Genomic DNA, 14,142 nt, shown 5'->3' with positions numbered 1-14,142 from the left:
GTGAGAAGGAAAGACTCTTTGTTGGAAACTGCAACAGATGGGATTTGAAAACCTGAGAACTTAAAGGTGAAAAATAGAGTAATATGCAAGACAGAGGTTATTGCTAATATACTGTGCACAAGTTAATAAGAGTGAAAAGCTGAGTTCATTGTATGGGATAGAGGTGGGAGGGGGATGGCAAAACATGGACTGGGCAAAAAATGAAAGATGTATAAAACTAAAAGAAAGTGAAGAAAGGAATAATTGCTGTGAAGAAATGCTGAGACTGAATAAATCCACGTAAATTAAGGCCAGGTGGGTGGCGAGAGCCAAGGACGTGTAGTGCCATTTTCCATTTGTCGAGTTCTGAGAAACTTATGTCTGGAGAAAGAATTCGGATGGCATGTATTGTGAAACAGGCACCAAGGTCATGACTGGCATGTTGTAGAGCATGCTGAGCTAGAGGATATTCTATATTCTGTGTTGTCAGTACATACCCTCTGCCTGTGCCCATTCATCCTAAATGATAACTTGGTGATAGTCATACCAATAGATTGTTACTCACCATACAGAGGAGACGATGTGCTTGTCTGCAGCATTTTCTCTTTATGGTACGTAGCAATATTATCTTTTTCATTATACTGTTGTTATTCCATCCTGGACTTTCCGTTTGCAAGTACTGTTGCCATGTTTTAAATTATTTAAGTGATGCTCCGACATACCAACAATTTCAGAGTCAACTTCTATAAGTAGTTCACTAACTTTATCTCTAATACCTCTTATATTTTGATGAAATATGCTAATTCCTTCTCTACTTGGAAACGTGATGTCCTCTGAAGGTGACCCCTTAGTTAGAGGGACTTCCTTTAAGCAGGTATACTTAATAGCTGACTCAATTTAAGAAAGGTGCAGCTCTTAACACCAACTACTACAGGAATTTTTCCATGAGTGACCCCACCACCACCCACTACACTGTCACCTATAAGCTTTGCCAGGCTCCCCTTCCCATACCTATTGAGGTGCACACCATGCCTAGTGAAACCCGATCTACTGATAGACCCACATGATACCACTGAAATGTGACCCGTGCCCTCTACCATCAGCACCCTCCCCAGCCCCATGTTAACGTGCCTAACAGCTGCATTAATATGAGGCCGATCATGACGCTGAAACAGTTGCACGAAATGCACATTAGTGCCACCAGTTTGAGTAACTACCTTTACCAGGTCACCACCTACATCATACTCCCCGTCCCTATCAAGACTGCTCCCTTCTCCTCCCATATCTCTACCCGATCCTCCTTCGTAAAATTCGTACAAAATTAACCTATGCTGTTGGTCTCCTGAGCCAACCCTGCATTAGGCTTCACAGTGCTGGTGACCTGAGACTCACTCGCCAACACTTCCTGCAACTGCTTCTTCGCTTTCACTCAGAATAGCAATGTCATGAGTGAATCGTATAACTGACATCCTTTCACCTTGAATTTTAACTCCACTTGTGTACCTTTCTTTTATTTCTGCCATTGCTTCTTTGATGTATCGGTTGAACTGAAGGGGTAAAAGACTGCATCCCTATCATACACCCTTTTTAACCCAAACACTTCGTTCTTGGTCTTCCACTCTTATTGTTCCCTCGTGGCTCTTGTTCATATTGTATATTACCCATCTTTCCCTATAGCTTACCCCTATTTTTCTCAGAATTTCAAACATCTTGCACCATTTGATGTTGTTGACCACTTTTTCCAGGTCTACAAATCCTATAAACATGTCTGATTTTTCTTTAGTCTTGCTTCCAATATCAACTGCAGCGTCAGAATTACCTCCCTGGTGCCTTTACCTTTAATAAAGCCAAACTGATCCTCATCTGAAACATCCTCAGCTTTCTTTTCGATTGATCGGTATATTATTCTTGTCTGCAACTTGGATCCATGATCTGTTAAGCTGATTGTGCGATAATCCTCCCACTTGTCTCCTCTTGCAATCCTTAGAATTGTGCGTATGATGTTTTCCCGAAAGTCAGATATTATATGACCAGACTCATATATTCTACACACCAACATGAATAGCTGTTGTGTTGCCACTTCCCCAAATGATTTCAGAAGTTCTGATGGAATGTTACCTGTCCCTTCTGCCTTATTCAACCTTGAGCTTCCAAAGCTCTCTTAAATTCTGATTCAAATACTGGATCCCCTATCTCTTTTATACTCTGCTGCAACCACTGCACAGCTTTTTATATTGGTACAACTACCAACCAGCTGTCCACCAGAATGAACAGCCACTGCCATACTGTGGCCAAAGGCAAAGTAGACCATCCCCTCCCCTCAACCACCACCACCACCACCACCGCCACCAGCTTTTCTGAACTGGCCAGATGAAACTTACCCTTAAAACACATTCTCCAGTCCCAAAATTATCTCGACCTCAACGTACAGTAACTTACTGGCCCCACAAGCTCCACCCATCAGTTTTTGCCCCCTCGTCCTATACTTTTCCTCTCCTCTCCTTTTCCACTCTATCCTTTTTTGCCCCCCCCCCCCCCCCCCATATATATATATATATATATACACACACACACACACACACACACACACACTCTCTCTCCACTTCTTGACACTGCACCTGTCTGTCAGTCTCTACTCCCTGCACACTCTGCCAGGCAATGCTCTCCTCTCCCCCAACCATATTCTGCTATCCCTCACTCTTCCCCGCCCCACTCCATATTGCTATTAACTTGACAGTCGCATTCCTGTTGGAACTACCAGAGGTGGCAGCTGACTGTGTGTGAGGTATGCTTGCACGAATGTGTGATTCTTTGTGTTGTGCCTATCTGCGACTCAGCATCTACGCTATATGGTTAATAGCAACTTTGCTTCTCATAAAATTGTTACATTCCATTTTGGAGTTTCCATTATTGTATTTTCAGATATACAAATTTTGCGCTTATGTCCATATATCATCAGTGGTCAGTGTTACTCTGTTCTCTTATTACAATGTGGTATAGATTTAGAACTCTTATGCTATAAGCTGTTTGGTGTTTTGCTGCAGTTGTTAGGCATCCTTCCTCATAAATTTTGTGATTTGATGTCTTATTGTCAGGCTTCACAGTTGTGACAGTTGGCTAAAGATGCTATTTGGTTACAGTTGCTGTGGTGTGTTATTGTTATCATTTGTGCTGTAAGTATGATCTATCTAATTGATGTGTCTGTGTGTAGTTGTTTTGTGTCTATCGAATATTGTTATCATTTGTGCTGTAAGTATGATCTTTCTAATTGATGTGTTTGTGTGTAGCTGTTTGTGTCTGTCCATTATCTTTGGTTAGGAATTCAATAAAATGTTGTGTAAAATGTTTGTGTTTTAAATCTGTTTATTCATTCAGAATGGTATCAGGCTGTTGTATTTTGTGTACATGGATTTTTGTCCCTGTGAGTATGTGTAAAATTTTCATTGGTAACTCCATTGGTTCTGCATTCTGATTATCTTTCTCTAGTTGGTTAAAGAATGCAAATAGATTATTTTCACTAATTCTTATGTGCTCTCGATATCTTGTATTGAACTCTGTCCTACGTGAAATTTATTGCAATCCTGACATTCGATTTTGTATATGCCAGGGTTTGTGTGTACTTTGATAATTTTGTTTTTTCCTGAGTAAAGTCTATGTCAGATATAGGTGTTCCTTCTATATGTGAATTGGCTAATTATATTTTTCATTAGTGCGTTTAATTTATTTGATATTGTGCCTAAGTATGTTGTTGGTATGTATGTTACTTTAGGCTTTTGCTTTAGACTTTTTTGGTGTTTCTCTGGATAATTTTATGTCCTTGTGTTTTTTGATTGCATAGGTGTAGTTTTTCTTTTGAATATCAGCATTACCAGGTCTGTGCTATTTTGTTGTCCTATATATTGTTAGGTGCATTGTAAGGTATTGTATGGCAGCTTGGTTTAGTGGTAGATTTTATATTCTGTTGATCATGGCATCGAAGTATATGTGCTTGTGTGCCTTTGGGTGGCATGAATTAGCATATATGATGCTGTCAGTTGTGTACTTTCTGTAAATTTTGAAATTGTGTGAATTATTGTTGTTGGTGAATGTGAGGTTCAGAAAATTAATTGATTTCTTCGTTTCTGCTTCCATGGCTGAAGTGCATTTTAGGATATTTATTAAATTCTTGATGGATATGTTACATGTAAAGTTCATCTCCATCTATAAGGCCTAGTGTGTAAACCACATAATATCTGCTAAGGTGCCAGTAATAAGCAACCCTTGGTTACTCCATAAACTACTGCTCATGTGTTTAGGATACCCACCAGACCAGATTAAAGAAAGACATTGAAGCAATTCAGTGACATGCTGTTGGAATTTTACCGATAGGTTCGGTCAGCACACAAGTATTATGGAGGTACTTCATGAACTCAAATGGGAATCCCTGGAAGGAAGATGACATTCTCTTTGTGAAACGCTATTGAGAAAATTTGGAGAAATGGCATTTGCAGCTAGCTTCAGGATGATTCTACTGTCACCAATGTAATTTTCACATAAGAACTGTGAAGACAAGATAAGACATATTAGGTGTCATATGGAGGCATGCAGATAGTCATTTCCATGCTCTATTTGCGAGTGGAACAGGAAAGGGATACCCCTCTGCCATGTACTGTATGGCAGTTGTGTACTCTGAAAAAGAATGCATGCATGCAGGCAGACACTACGGAACTTCTTTCTTTCACTATCCAATGCTCAGCACATCGTATGTGCTATGAGTTTCTCGTCTCAGTATTTGTAAAATAAATATTATTTTCTGTCTCTCTGCAATGTTTATCACCTGTTATTGTAATTACTAGTAGATTGTTTCTGTTTCAGGTTGTGCTCGTGTGCCGAAACATTTTGTGTCGGCAGGTACACATTCTTCGCCTTCTGCAGCAAGTACAGTCTACAGCCGAATGGCATGAGCTAGATGAGAAGGTTGCTAGTCTTGTGGGCACAATGGCAGCACCAGAAGATGCTGATCCTCTTACTTCAAGGTAACTAAGTATCTTCAAACACAGTTTTGCATTGTTTTGTGTGTCTAATTCTAATAGGTGGTTAGCATATTGGCAACCACAAAAGTATCCTCCTCTTACAGCTCATGTAGAAAAGATATGTAACACTTAATGGCAGGCAGGAGCAGAAAATGGCTGTTTAACTTGGTTGATAATGTGTTTATTGGAATAGTCAGTGTAGATTTCAGAACCATTTCGTACTATATTCGTGTTATTCTGTGTATTACTCCAACATACTATAATGTCAACAAAATAACTATACTAGCAATGAAAGTAATATTTTTTTGCAAGCAGCAAATAAATAAAATTAGAAATGTGTAAGTCAGGCAATGGAGAGCCCTCTGTGAAATATAAATACCAGCCAGAGTAAAGGTAACAAGTCACTGTATAGTTGAGGTGAAGAATCAGTAGGCACATAAACAAGACAGTTTTGCTAAACTTCCAGATGAATTCATCCGTCATTCTTCAGAGTTAACAGAATACACATACACCTACACAACTACAGTGTGCCATCACTGCAGCTCTATTGGGGTGGATTCTGTTAGGTAGTGTGGGCGAGGAAAGAAACTAGTCTTTCCTTCTGATCCCATCCAGTAAGTCTCCCCTGACCCAGGGTTCTATGTGACTTTTCTGAACTGTATCCCTTTTCCTATACCTCTCAAGTCCTTCAACCCTTCTGCCAGAAGAAGCAGCCATTGGCTCCAGAAGCTTGTAAAAGTTAAATCCTTTCGTGTGTGTGTGTTCCCCTGCTGCTGCTTGGTGAGTAGAATTTTTATCTATCCTATCTAAAAACAAAGATGATGTAACTTACCAAACGAAAGTGTTGGTATGTTGATAGAGACACTAACAAACACAAACACACACACAAAATTCAAGCTTTCGCAACCCATGGTTGCTTCATCAGGAAAGAGGGAAGGAGAGGGAAAGACGAAAGGATGTGGGTTTCAAGGGAGAGGGTAAGGAGTCATTCCAATCCCGGGAGCAGAAAGACTTACCTTAAGGGGAAAAAGGGACAGGTATACACTCGTGTATGCGCGCGCGCCCACACACACACACACACACACACACACACACACACACACACACACACACATACAGACACAAGCAGACATACAGACACAAGCAGACATATGTAAAGGCAAAGAGTTTTGGCCCAAACTCTTTGCCTTTACATATGTCTTCTTGTGTCTGTGTATGTGCGGATTGATATGTATGTGTGTGTGAGTGTATACCTGTCCCTTTTTCCCCCTAAGGTAAGTCTTTCTGCTCCCAGGATTGGAATGACTCCTTACCCTCTCCCTTAAAACCCACATCCTTTCGTCTTTCCCTCTCCTTCCCTCTTTCCTAATGAAGCAACCGTGGGTTGCGAAAGCTTGAATTTTGTGTGTGTGTTTGTGTTTGTTAGTGTCTCTATCAACATACCAACGCTTTCGTTTGGTAAGTTACATCATCTTTGTTTTTAGAAATATTTTTCCCACGTGGAATGTTTCCCTCTATTATATTCACACTATTACGTTATTAGTCAGTTACATTACTGTAAGAGTGCAGCCATTTTAAAATAAACATAATCAAATAATGGAAAATTCAGAATGGAATATGATAATTTTATGGAAAGGGAAGATTGCTACCCACCATATAGCGGAGGTGTTGAATTGCAGACAGACACAACAGTAGAGCTCTCTCTCTCTCTCTCTCTCTCTCTCTCTCTCTCTCTCTCTCTCTCTCACACACACACACACACACACACACACACACACACACATACATACAAGCAAATGCAGCTCTCACACACACATGACCACTGTCTCTGGCTGCCGGGGCCAGACTGTGAGCAGCTACGCATAATGGGAGAAGATATGTGGGTGGTGGTGGTGGGGGTAGCTGATGCGTGGTGGTGGAATGAGAGGGAGACCAGGGTATGGAGAGAGGGTAAGGCAGCTAGCTGCAATCAGGAGGCTGGGGGGATGGAAGTAAAATGACTCAGGGTGGACTTGTGGAATAGAAAGCTGTGGCGTGGGAACAGGGAAGGGAATAGGTGGACAACAGTATTGCGTAGGTTCAATGGGTGGCAGAATATAACGGTGGGAGGGGCGGGGAGAACAGTGGGTAGGACATTCCTCATTTCAGGGCATGACAAGAGGAAGTCAAAAACCTGGCAGAGAATGTGATTCAATTGCTCTAGTCCTGGATGCTACTGAGTTATGAGATGAATACACCTCTGTGGCCAGATGGTGAGACTTTGGAAGGTGGTGAGTGACTGGATGATAAGGCACAGGAGATCTGTTTCTGTACAAGGCTGGGAGGGTTGTTATGGTCTGTGAAGGCCTGAGTGAGAGCCTTGGTATATTTCGAGAGGGATTGCTCAGATGCGACAGCCACAGGTGTCTAGGCTGTATGTAAGGGACTTCTTGGTGTGTAGTGGGTGGCAGCTATCGAAGTGGAGGTATTGCTGGTGGTTAATAGATTTGATATGGACAGAGGTACCGATGTAGCCATCTTCGAAGTGGAGTTCAACATTGAGGAAGGTGGATTAATGTGTTGAGGAGGACCAGGTGAAGCAAATGGGGAGAAGGTTTTGAGGTTCTAGATGAATATGGATAGGGTGTCCTTGCCCTCAGTCCAGATCACAAAGATGTCACCACTGAATCTTAACAAGGTGAGGGGTTTGGGTGGTGGTGGTTAGTGTTTAACGTCCCGTCGACAACGAGGTCATTAGAGACAGAGCGCAATCTCGGGTTAGGGAAGGAAATTGGCCGTGCCCTTTCAAAGGAACCATCCCGGCATTTGCCTGAAACGATTTAGGGAAATCACGGAAAACCTAAATCAGGATGGCCGGAGACGGGATTGAACTGTCGTCCTCCCGAATGCGAGTCCAGTGTGCTAACCACTGCTCCACCTCGCTCGGTGAGGGGTTTGGGCAAAGAATGGTGCCCATAACTGCACCCTGGGTTTGTTTGTTGGTAATGCCTTCAAAGGAGAATTAATTGTGTGTGAGGATAGAGTTGGTCACGGCGACTAGGAAGGAGGTTGTTGGTTTGGAATCTGTTGGACAATGGAAAAGGTAGTGTTCAACACCGGTACGGCTGTGGGCATTAGGGATGTTAATGTAAAGGGAGGTGGCAACAATAGTGATGAGCAGGGCACCGTGTGGTAAAAGAACAGGAACTCCATCTATAAAATTCTCTTGCTGTGCAATCCCAAATTCCTGAAACTCTTGCCGTCCAGGAACTAGAGCAACATGCACGTCACCTCAAAAAACTCTCCACCCTGCTCACTTCCTACTCCCGCTTTGGAGTACCACTGTCCACCACCTCTACAACAACCTCCCCCACACCCCCTTGTAGCTGACAAACTGTGTCTCGCAGACCTACTACATTTACCCCACTCTACAAAACTCCCTCCGACCACCACACAAAATCCAGAACCTAAACAGACCCAAAACACAGTCGTGAACCTTTCCTGTAGAAGCCTTAGCCCCACAGAAATATCAGTCCTTTTCAAAGGCCTTACCTTTTTCCCCACTCCCAATAATGCAGGACTTGTTGAAGTCCTTCTCTCCTTCTCCCGGTCCCTACAGTGTAAAAATTTTTTTGCCACAAACCTACCAATCAGACTCGACCAAAACCAATGTTGAACCGTGCCTGACTCAGTTCACTCCTCCATCCAACCATGATCCACCCCCACTGCCCCCCAAATCACCCCAAGTTAAATTTCCAGTATTTCTTAGCCACGTACATTGCCTCACCATCATTCCCCAAATCTCTCAACATGCAAACTAGCCTTACATTTGCTGAAAGAACTGCATTCCGCCATCTAAAAACTGATCCTGACCTCATAATCCTACCTGCGGACAAAAGCCCCACCACTGTTGTTTTGAACTGCAAGGATTATCTGGCAGGAGGACACTGTCATCTGTCAGATACTCCACCTACAATCCTTGCCACAGTGACACCATTCCAGAAATCCAGCAGATCTCTAGTCGCTCCTCAAATCCTTAGGCCCATCCTAGAACCTCTCCCCGAAGTCCATCTCTCTGCTCACCCCAACCACTTCCTGCACTCCTACTTTCTACATGCTTCCCAAAGTCCAGAAACCTCACCATTCGGATGCTTCTTATGGCTGGTTACTGTGCCCCCACGGAGAGAATCTCTGCTCTTGTAAACCAACACCTTCAGCCTATTACCTGGAACCTACCCTCCCATATAAAAGATACCAACCATTTCCTCCACTGACTCTTCACAGTTCCTGTCCCTTTACCACAGGTTGCCCTGCTCATCGCTATTGATGCCTCCTCCCATTACACTAACATCCCTAATGCCCATGGCCTTACCACTGTCGAACATTACCTTCCCTAATGCCCGATGGATTCCAAACCAACAACCTCCTTTCTAGTCGCCATGACCAACTGCATCCTCACCCACAATTACTTCTCCTTTGAAGGCATACCTACAAACAAATCCTGTGTGCGGCTATGGGCACAATCCTATGCCAATCTATTCATGGGTAAACTAGAGGAATCCTTCCTAAACACCCAAACGCCTCACCTGGTTCAGATTCATTTATGACGTCTTTGCGATCTGGATCGAGGATGAGGACACCCTGTCCACATTCCTCCAAGACCTCAACAGCTTCTTCCCCATTTACTTCACCTGGTCCTACTCAACCCAAGAAGTCACCTTCCTAGGTGTTGACCTCCACCTCAGAGATGGCTACATCAGTACCTCTGTCTGTATCAAACCTACTAACCAGCAGCAGTACCTCCACTTCAATGGCTGCCTCCTGTTCCATACCAAGAAGTCCATTCCATACAACCTAGCCACCCATGGTTGTTGCATCTGCAGTGACAAGCGGTCCCTCTCGAAATATACCGAGGGTCTCACTGAGGCTTTCACAGACCATAATTATCCTCCCAACCTTGTACAAAAACAAATATCCTGTGCCTTATCTTTACACCTTCCAAAGTCTCACCGTCCGGCCACAGAGGAGCATTCCCCCCATGACTCTGTACCATCCAGGACTGGAGCAACTGAATTACATTCTCCACCAGCATTTTGACTACCTCTCATCTTGCTCTGAAATGAGAAATGTGCTTGCTGCCCACTACCCTTCCCACCTCTCCCATAGTGGTATTCTGTGGTCCACCGTACCTACACAATATACTTGTCCACCCCTACACGATCCCTGCTCCCAACCCCTTACCTCATGGCTCATATCCCTGTAATAGACCTAGATGCAAGATCCGTCCCATACATCCTCTTACCACTACTTACTCTTGTCCCGGTTACAAACATCACATATCCTATCAAAGGCAGGGCTACCTGTAAAACCAGTCACATGAGCTACAAGCTAAGCTGCAATAACTGTGCTGCATTCTAAGTGGACATGACAACCAACAAGCTGTCTGTCCGCATGAATGGCCACCAACAAACTGGCCAAGAAACAAGTGGACCACACTGTTGCTGAGCACACTGCCCAACATGATATCCTTCATTTCAGTGACTGCTTCACTGCCTGTGCCGCATGGATCCTACCCACCAACACCATTTTTCCTTAACTGCGCAGGTAGGAACTCACCCTGCAATGTATTCTATTTTCTTGTAACCCTCCTGGCCTCAACCTTCGTTAGTCGTTGTTCTCACCCATTCGGTCCCTGTTCCCATTCCAGCAGTACACAGCCCTCATTCCACCAACAACACACCCAGTCTTTTTACTTCTCTCCTTTTCCGCTACTCTCCCCCCCCCCCCCCCCCCCCCATACCTCCACCCTTCCCTCCATCTAACCTCCCAACTGCACCTAGTTGCCCTACCCTCTCTGCACCTTATTCCTGTGTGCTCCTCAGCAGCACTTCACTGTCTCTCACCCCTACACTGCATTCCCTCCCCCTCGCACCCCAGCCTCCTCCTTACTCCCACCCAGTTGTCACTCCCATTATACACTGTTGCTGCTGCTCGCAGTGTGGCTTCAGGTACCAGAGGCTGCAGTCATGTGTGAGAGTTTCGCGTGTGTGTGTGTGTGTGTGTGTGTGTGTGTGTGTGTGATCTATGTTTTACAAAGGCCTTGTTGGCCAAAAGGCAATATAACTTTTTGTTGCGCCTATCTGTGGCTCAGCATCTCCACTTCATGGTGAGTAACAACTTTCACTTTCATAGTATTGTTACATTCTGTCCTGGATTTTCCATTGTTTGGCTCTACATCAATATTTCTCAGAAATGATGTATCCTTTAGATGTACAGGGCATCGGCCAATTGTAAGTAATATTTTCAAACTATGGAAAATCCAGGATGGAATGTAACAATATTATGAGAAGGAAAGTTGCTACTTACCATATAGCGGAGATGCCTATCTGTGACTCAGCATCTTCACTATATGGTGAGTAGCAACTTTCCTTCTCATAATATTGTAAGTAATACTTTCCTAGGTTCTGCACTCATTTAAGCATCTAGACAAAGATTTCTGACGTCATCCAGGCATTGCTGTTGTATTCATTAGTACAAGGTAGTTTATTAACGTTTTTAAAATTCCTAGAAGTTTTAAATTTCCCTATTGTTAGTGATGACAACTTGTCATTCCCATCACTATTTACATACAATAGTGCAGTCATTCTCTCTTTACTTTTTTAAACTGTGTGGCATTTTTCTCCCTTAACAGAATAAGTTTTTGCAGGAAGTAAATCATTAAAAAAATGCCTGTTTCATCTGCGTTAAAAATGTCTCTGTGCTCATAACCCTGTATTAATCACAGCTATGTAGTGTTCTCCCAGTGGTTTATATTTTCTAAGTCCACAGCTTCTCTTTCTCTCTCTCTCTCCACTTATACTGTGAAATGAGAGATTGTGACATTTCTTAAAACGACCTAACCATCTGTTTGACGCACTGAAATTTTTAATGCCGATCTTCAAGGAGATTTCCCAAGATTTCTCTTGTAGAACTGTTCTGCTTATAAGATTGCTCCCACTTCTCATTCCTTGAAATCGTTTTAAAAGAATAGTTTCTGGATCACTGAACGTTGACATGCAGATGTTCCTCCTATTTGACAACGCTTTCTTGTTTTTGAGAATGAGTATGCTGCACAAAACATTGTGGATGATTATCAGCATTTGCTCAATTGTAAGCTTCCTATGTTTGCATGCCAAAACTCCACAAAAGTATTAAACATATTAATTCGGCTATAAAGAGATAGGGGGGCTGGCCAGTACTTACCTCAGCTCAGTACAGCCGATAGATACACATAAAACAGAACTGAAAATTTACATTCCTAGCTTTCGGAACTTTGTTCCTTCATCAGGGAGGAGAGAGGGGAAAAAAGGGAAGAAGGGAAAGTGGATTCAGTTACTCACAACCCAGGTTATGAAGCAACAGGGAAAGGTAAACAGGGAGGGTAGCAAGGATGGAGGCATGGTTGTCAGAGGGAAGCCAAAGATATTCTACTGTAAGTACTGTGCCAGCTTCAAACCAAAGAGGATGCATACAGAAGTAAAGAGGTATATAGTATAAAGATAAACACAACTATGTAGGATGAAAAGATGCGTGAATGGCTAAAGAGGAAAGGGAAAGAGGAGAAGACTGAAGAGTGAATGGGAGTGAGGTGGTTTAACGTAGGTTCAGTCCAGGGGGATGGCGGGATGAAAGGATGTGTTGGAGTGCAAGTTCCCATCTCCGCAGTTCAGAGGGACTGGTGTTGGGTGGGAGAAGCCAAATGGCACATACGGTGTAGCAGGTTCCTAGGTCCCTAGAATTATGCTGGAGGGCATGCTCCGCTACTGGGTATTGGGCATCTCCTAGGCGGACAGTTCGTCTGTGTCCGTTCATGCGCTCAGCCAGTTTGGTTGTTGTCATGCCGATGTAAAAGGCTGTGCAGTGCAGGCATGTCAGTTGATAAATGACATGTGTGGTTTCACACGTAGCCCTGCCTTGAATTGTGTATGTTTTACCAGTAGCGGGGCTGGAGTAGGTGGTTGTGGGGGGATGCATGGGGCAGGTTTTGCAACGGGGTCGGTTACAGGGGTAGGAACCGCTGGGTAGAGAAGGTAGTCTGGGAATATTGTAGGGTTTAACAAGGATGTTACGGAGGTTAGGGGGGCGACGAAAGGCAACTCTGGGTGGTGTGGGGAGAATTTTGTCAAGGGATGATCTCATTTCAGGGGTTGACTTGAGAAAGTCATATCCCTGGCGGAGTAATTTGTTGATGTTTTCGAGGCCAGGATAATATTGGGTGATAAGGGGGATGCTCCTGGCCTCGAAAACATCAACAAATTACTCCGCCAGGGATATGACTTTCTCAAGTCAACCCCTGAAATGAGATCATCCCTTGACAAAATTCTCCCCACACCACCCAGAGTTGCCTTTCGTCGCCCCCCTAACCTCCGTAACATCCTTGTTAAACCCTACAATATTCCCAGACTACCTTCTCTACCCAGCGGTTCCTACCCCTGTAACCGACCCCGTTGCAAAACCTGCCCCATGCATCCCCCCACAACCACCTACTCCAGCCCCGCTACTGGTAAAACATACACAATTCAAGGCAGGGCTACGTGTGAAACCACACATGTCATTTATCAACTGACATGCCTGCACTGCACAGCCTTTTACATCGGCATGACAACAACCAAACTGGCTGAGCGCATGAACGGACACAGACGAACTGTCCGCCTAGGAGATGCCCAATACCCAGTAGCGGAGCATGCCCTCCAGCATAATTCTAGGGACCTAGGAACCTGCTACACCGTATGTGCCATTTGGCTTCTCCCACCCAACACCAGTCCCTCTGAACTGCGGAGATGGGAACTTGCACTCCAACACATCCTTTCATCCCGCCATCCCCCTGGACTGAACCTACGTTAAACCACCTCACTCCCATTCACTCTTCAGTCTTCTCCTCTTTCCCTTTCCTCTTTAGCCATTCACGCATCTTTTCATCCTACATAGTTGTGTTTATCTTTATACTATATACCTCTTTACTTCTGTATGCATCCTCTTTGGTTTGAAGCTGGCACAGTACTTACAGTAGAATATCTTTGGCTTCCCTCTGACAACCATGCCTCCATCCTTGCTACCCTCCCTGTTTACCTTTCCCTGTTGCTTCATAACCTGGGTTGTGAGTAACTGAATCCACTTTCCCTTCTTCCCTTTT

At 43.9% G+C, this 14,142-nt stretch overlaps 1 protein-coding gene across 1 annotated transcript in view; it reads left to right on the top strand.

Moving 5' to 3' along the window:
* LOC124615834 overlaps window positions 1–14,142 on the top strand; it is a 128,745-nt gene that overhangs the window by 48,671 nt on the left and 65,932 nt on the right. Inside the window, exon 10 of the mRNA XM_047143984.1 lies at window positions 4,834–4,994. Within this exon, the coding sequence (XP_046999940.1) occupies window positions 4,834–4,994 (161 nt within the window). The remainder of the gene's footprint in view (window positions 1–4,833; window positions 4,995–14,142) is intronic.

Source organism: Schistocerca americana, chromosome 5 (assembly GCF_021461395.2).
Source record: "Schistocerca americana isolate TAMUIC-IGC-003095 chromosome 5, iqSchAmer2.1, whole genome shotgun sequence".
Classification (NCBI taxonomy): domain Eukaryota; kingdom Metazoa; phylum Arthropoda; class Insecta; order Orthoptera; family Acrididae; genus Schistocerca; species Schistocerca americana.
This window is presented reverse-complemented; position numbering and strand designations above follow the sequence as displayed.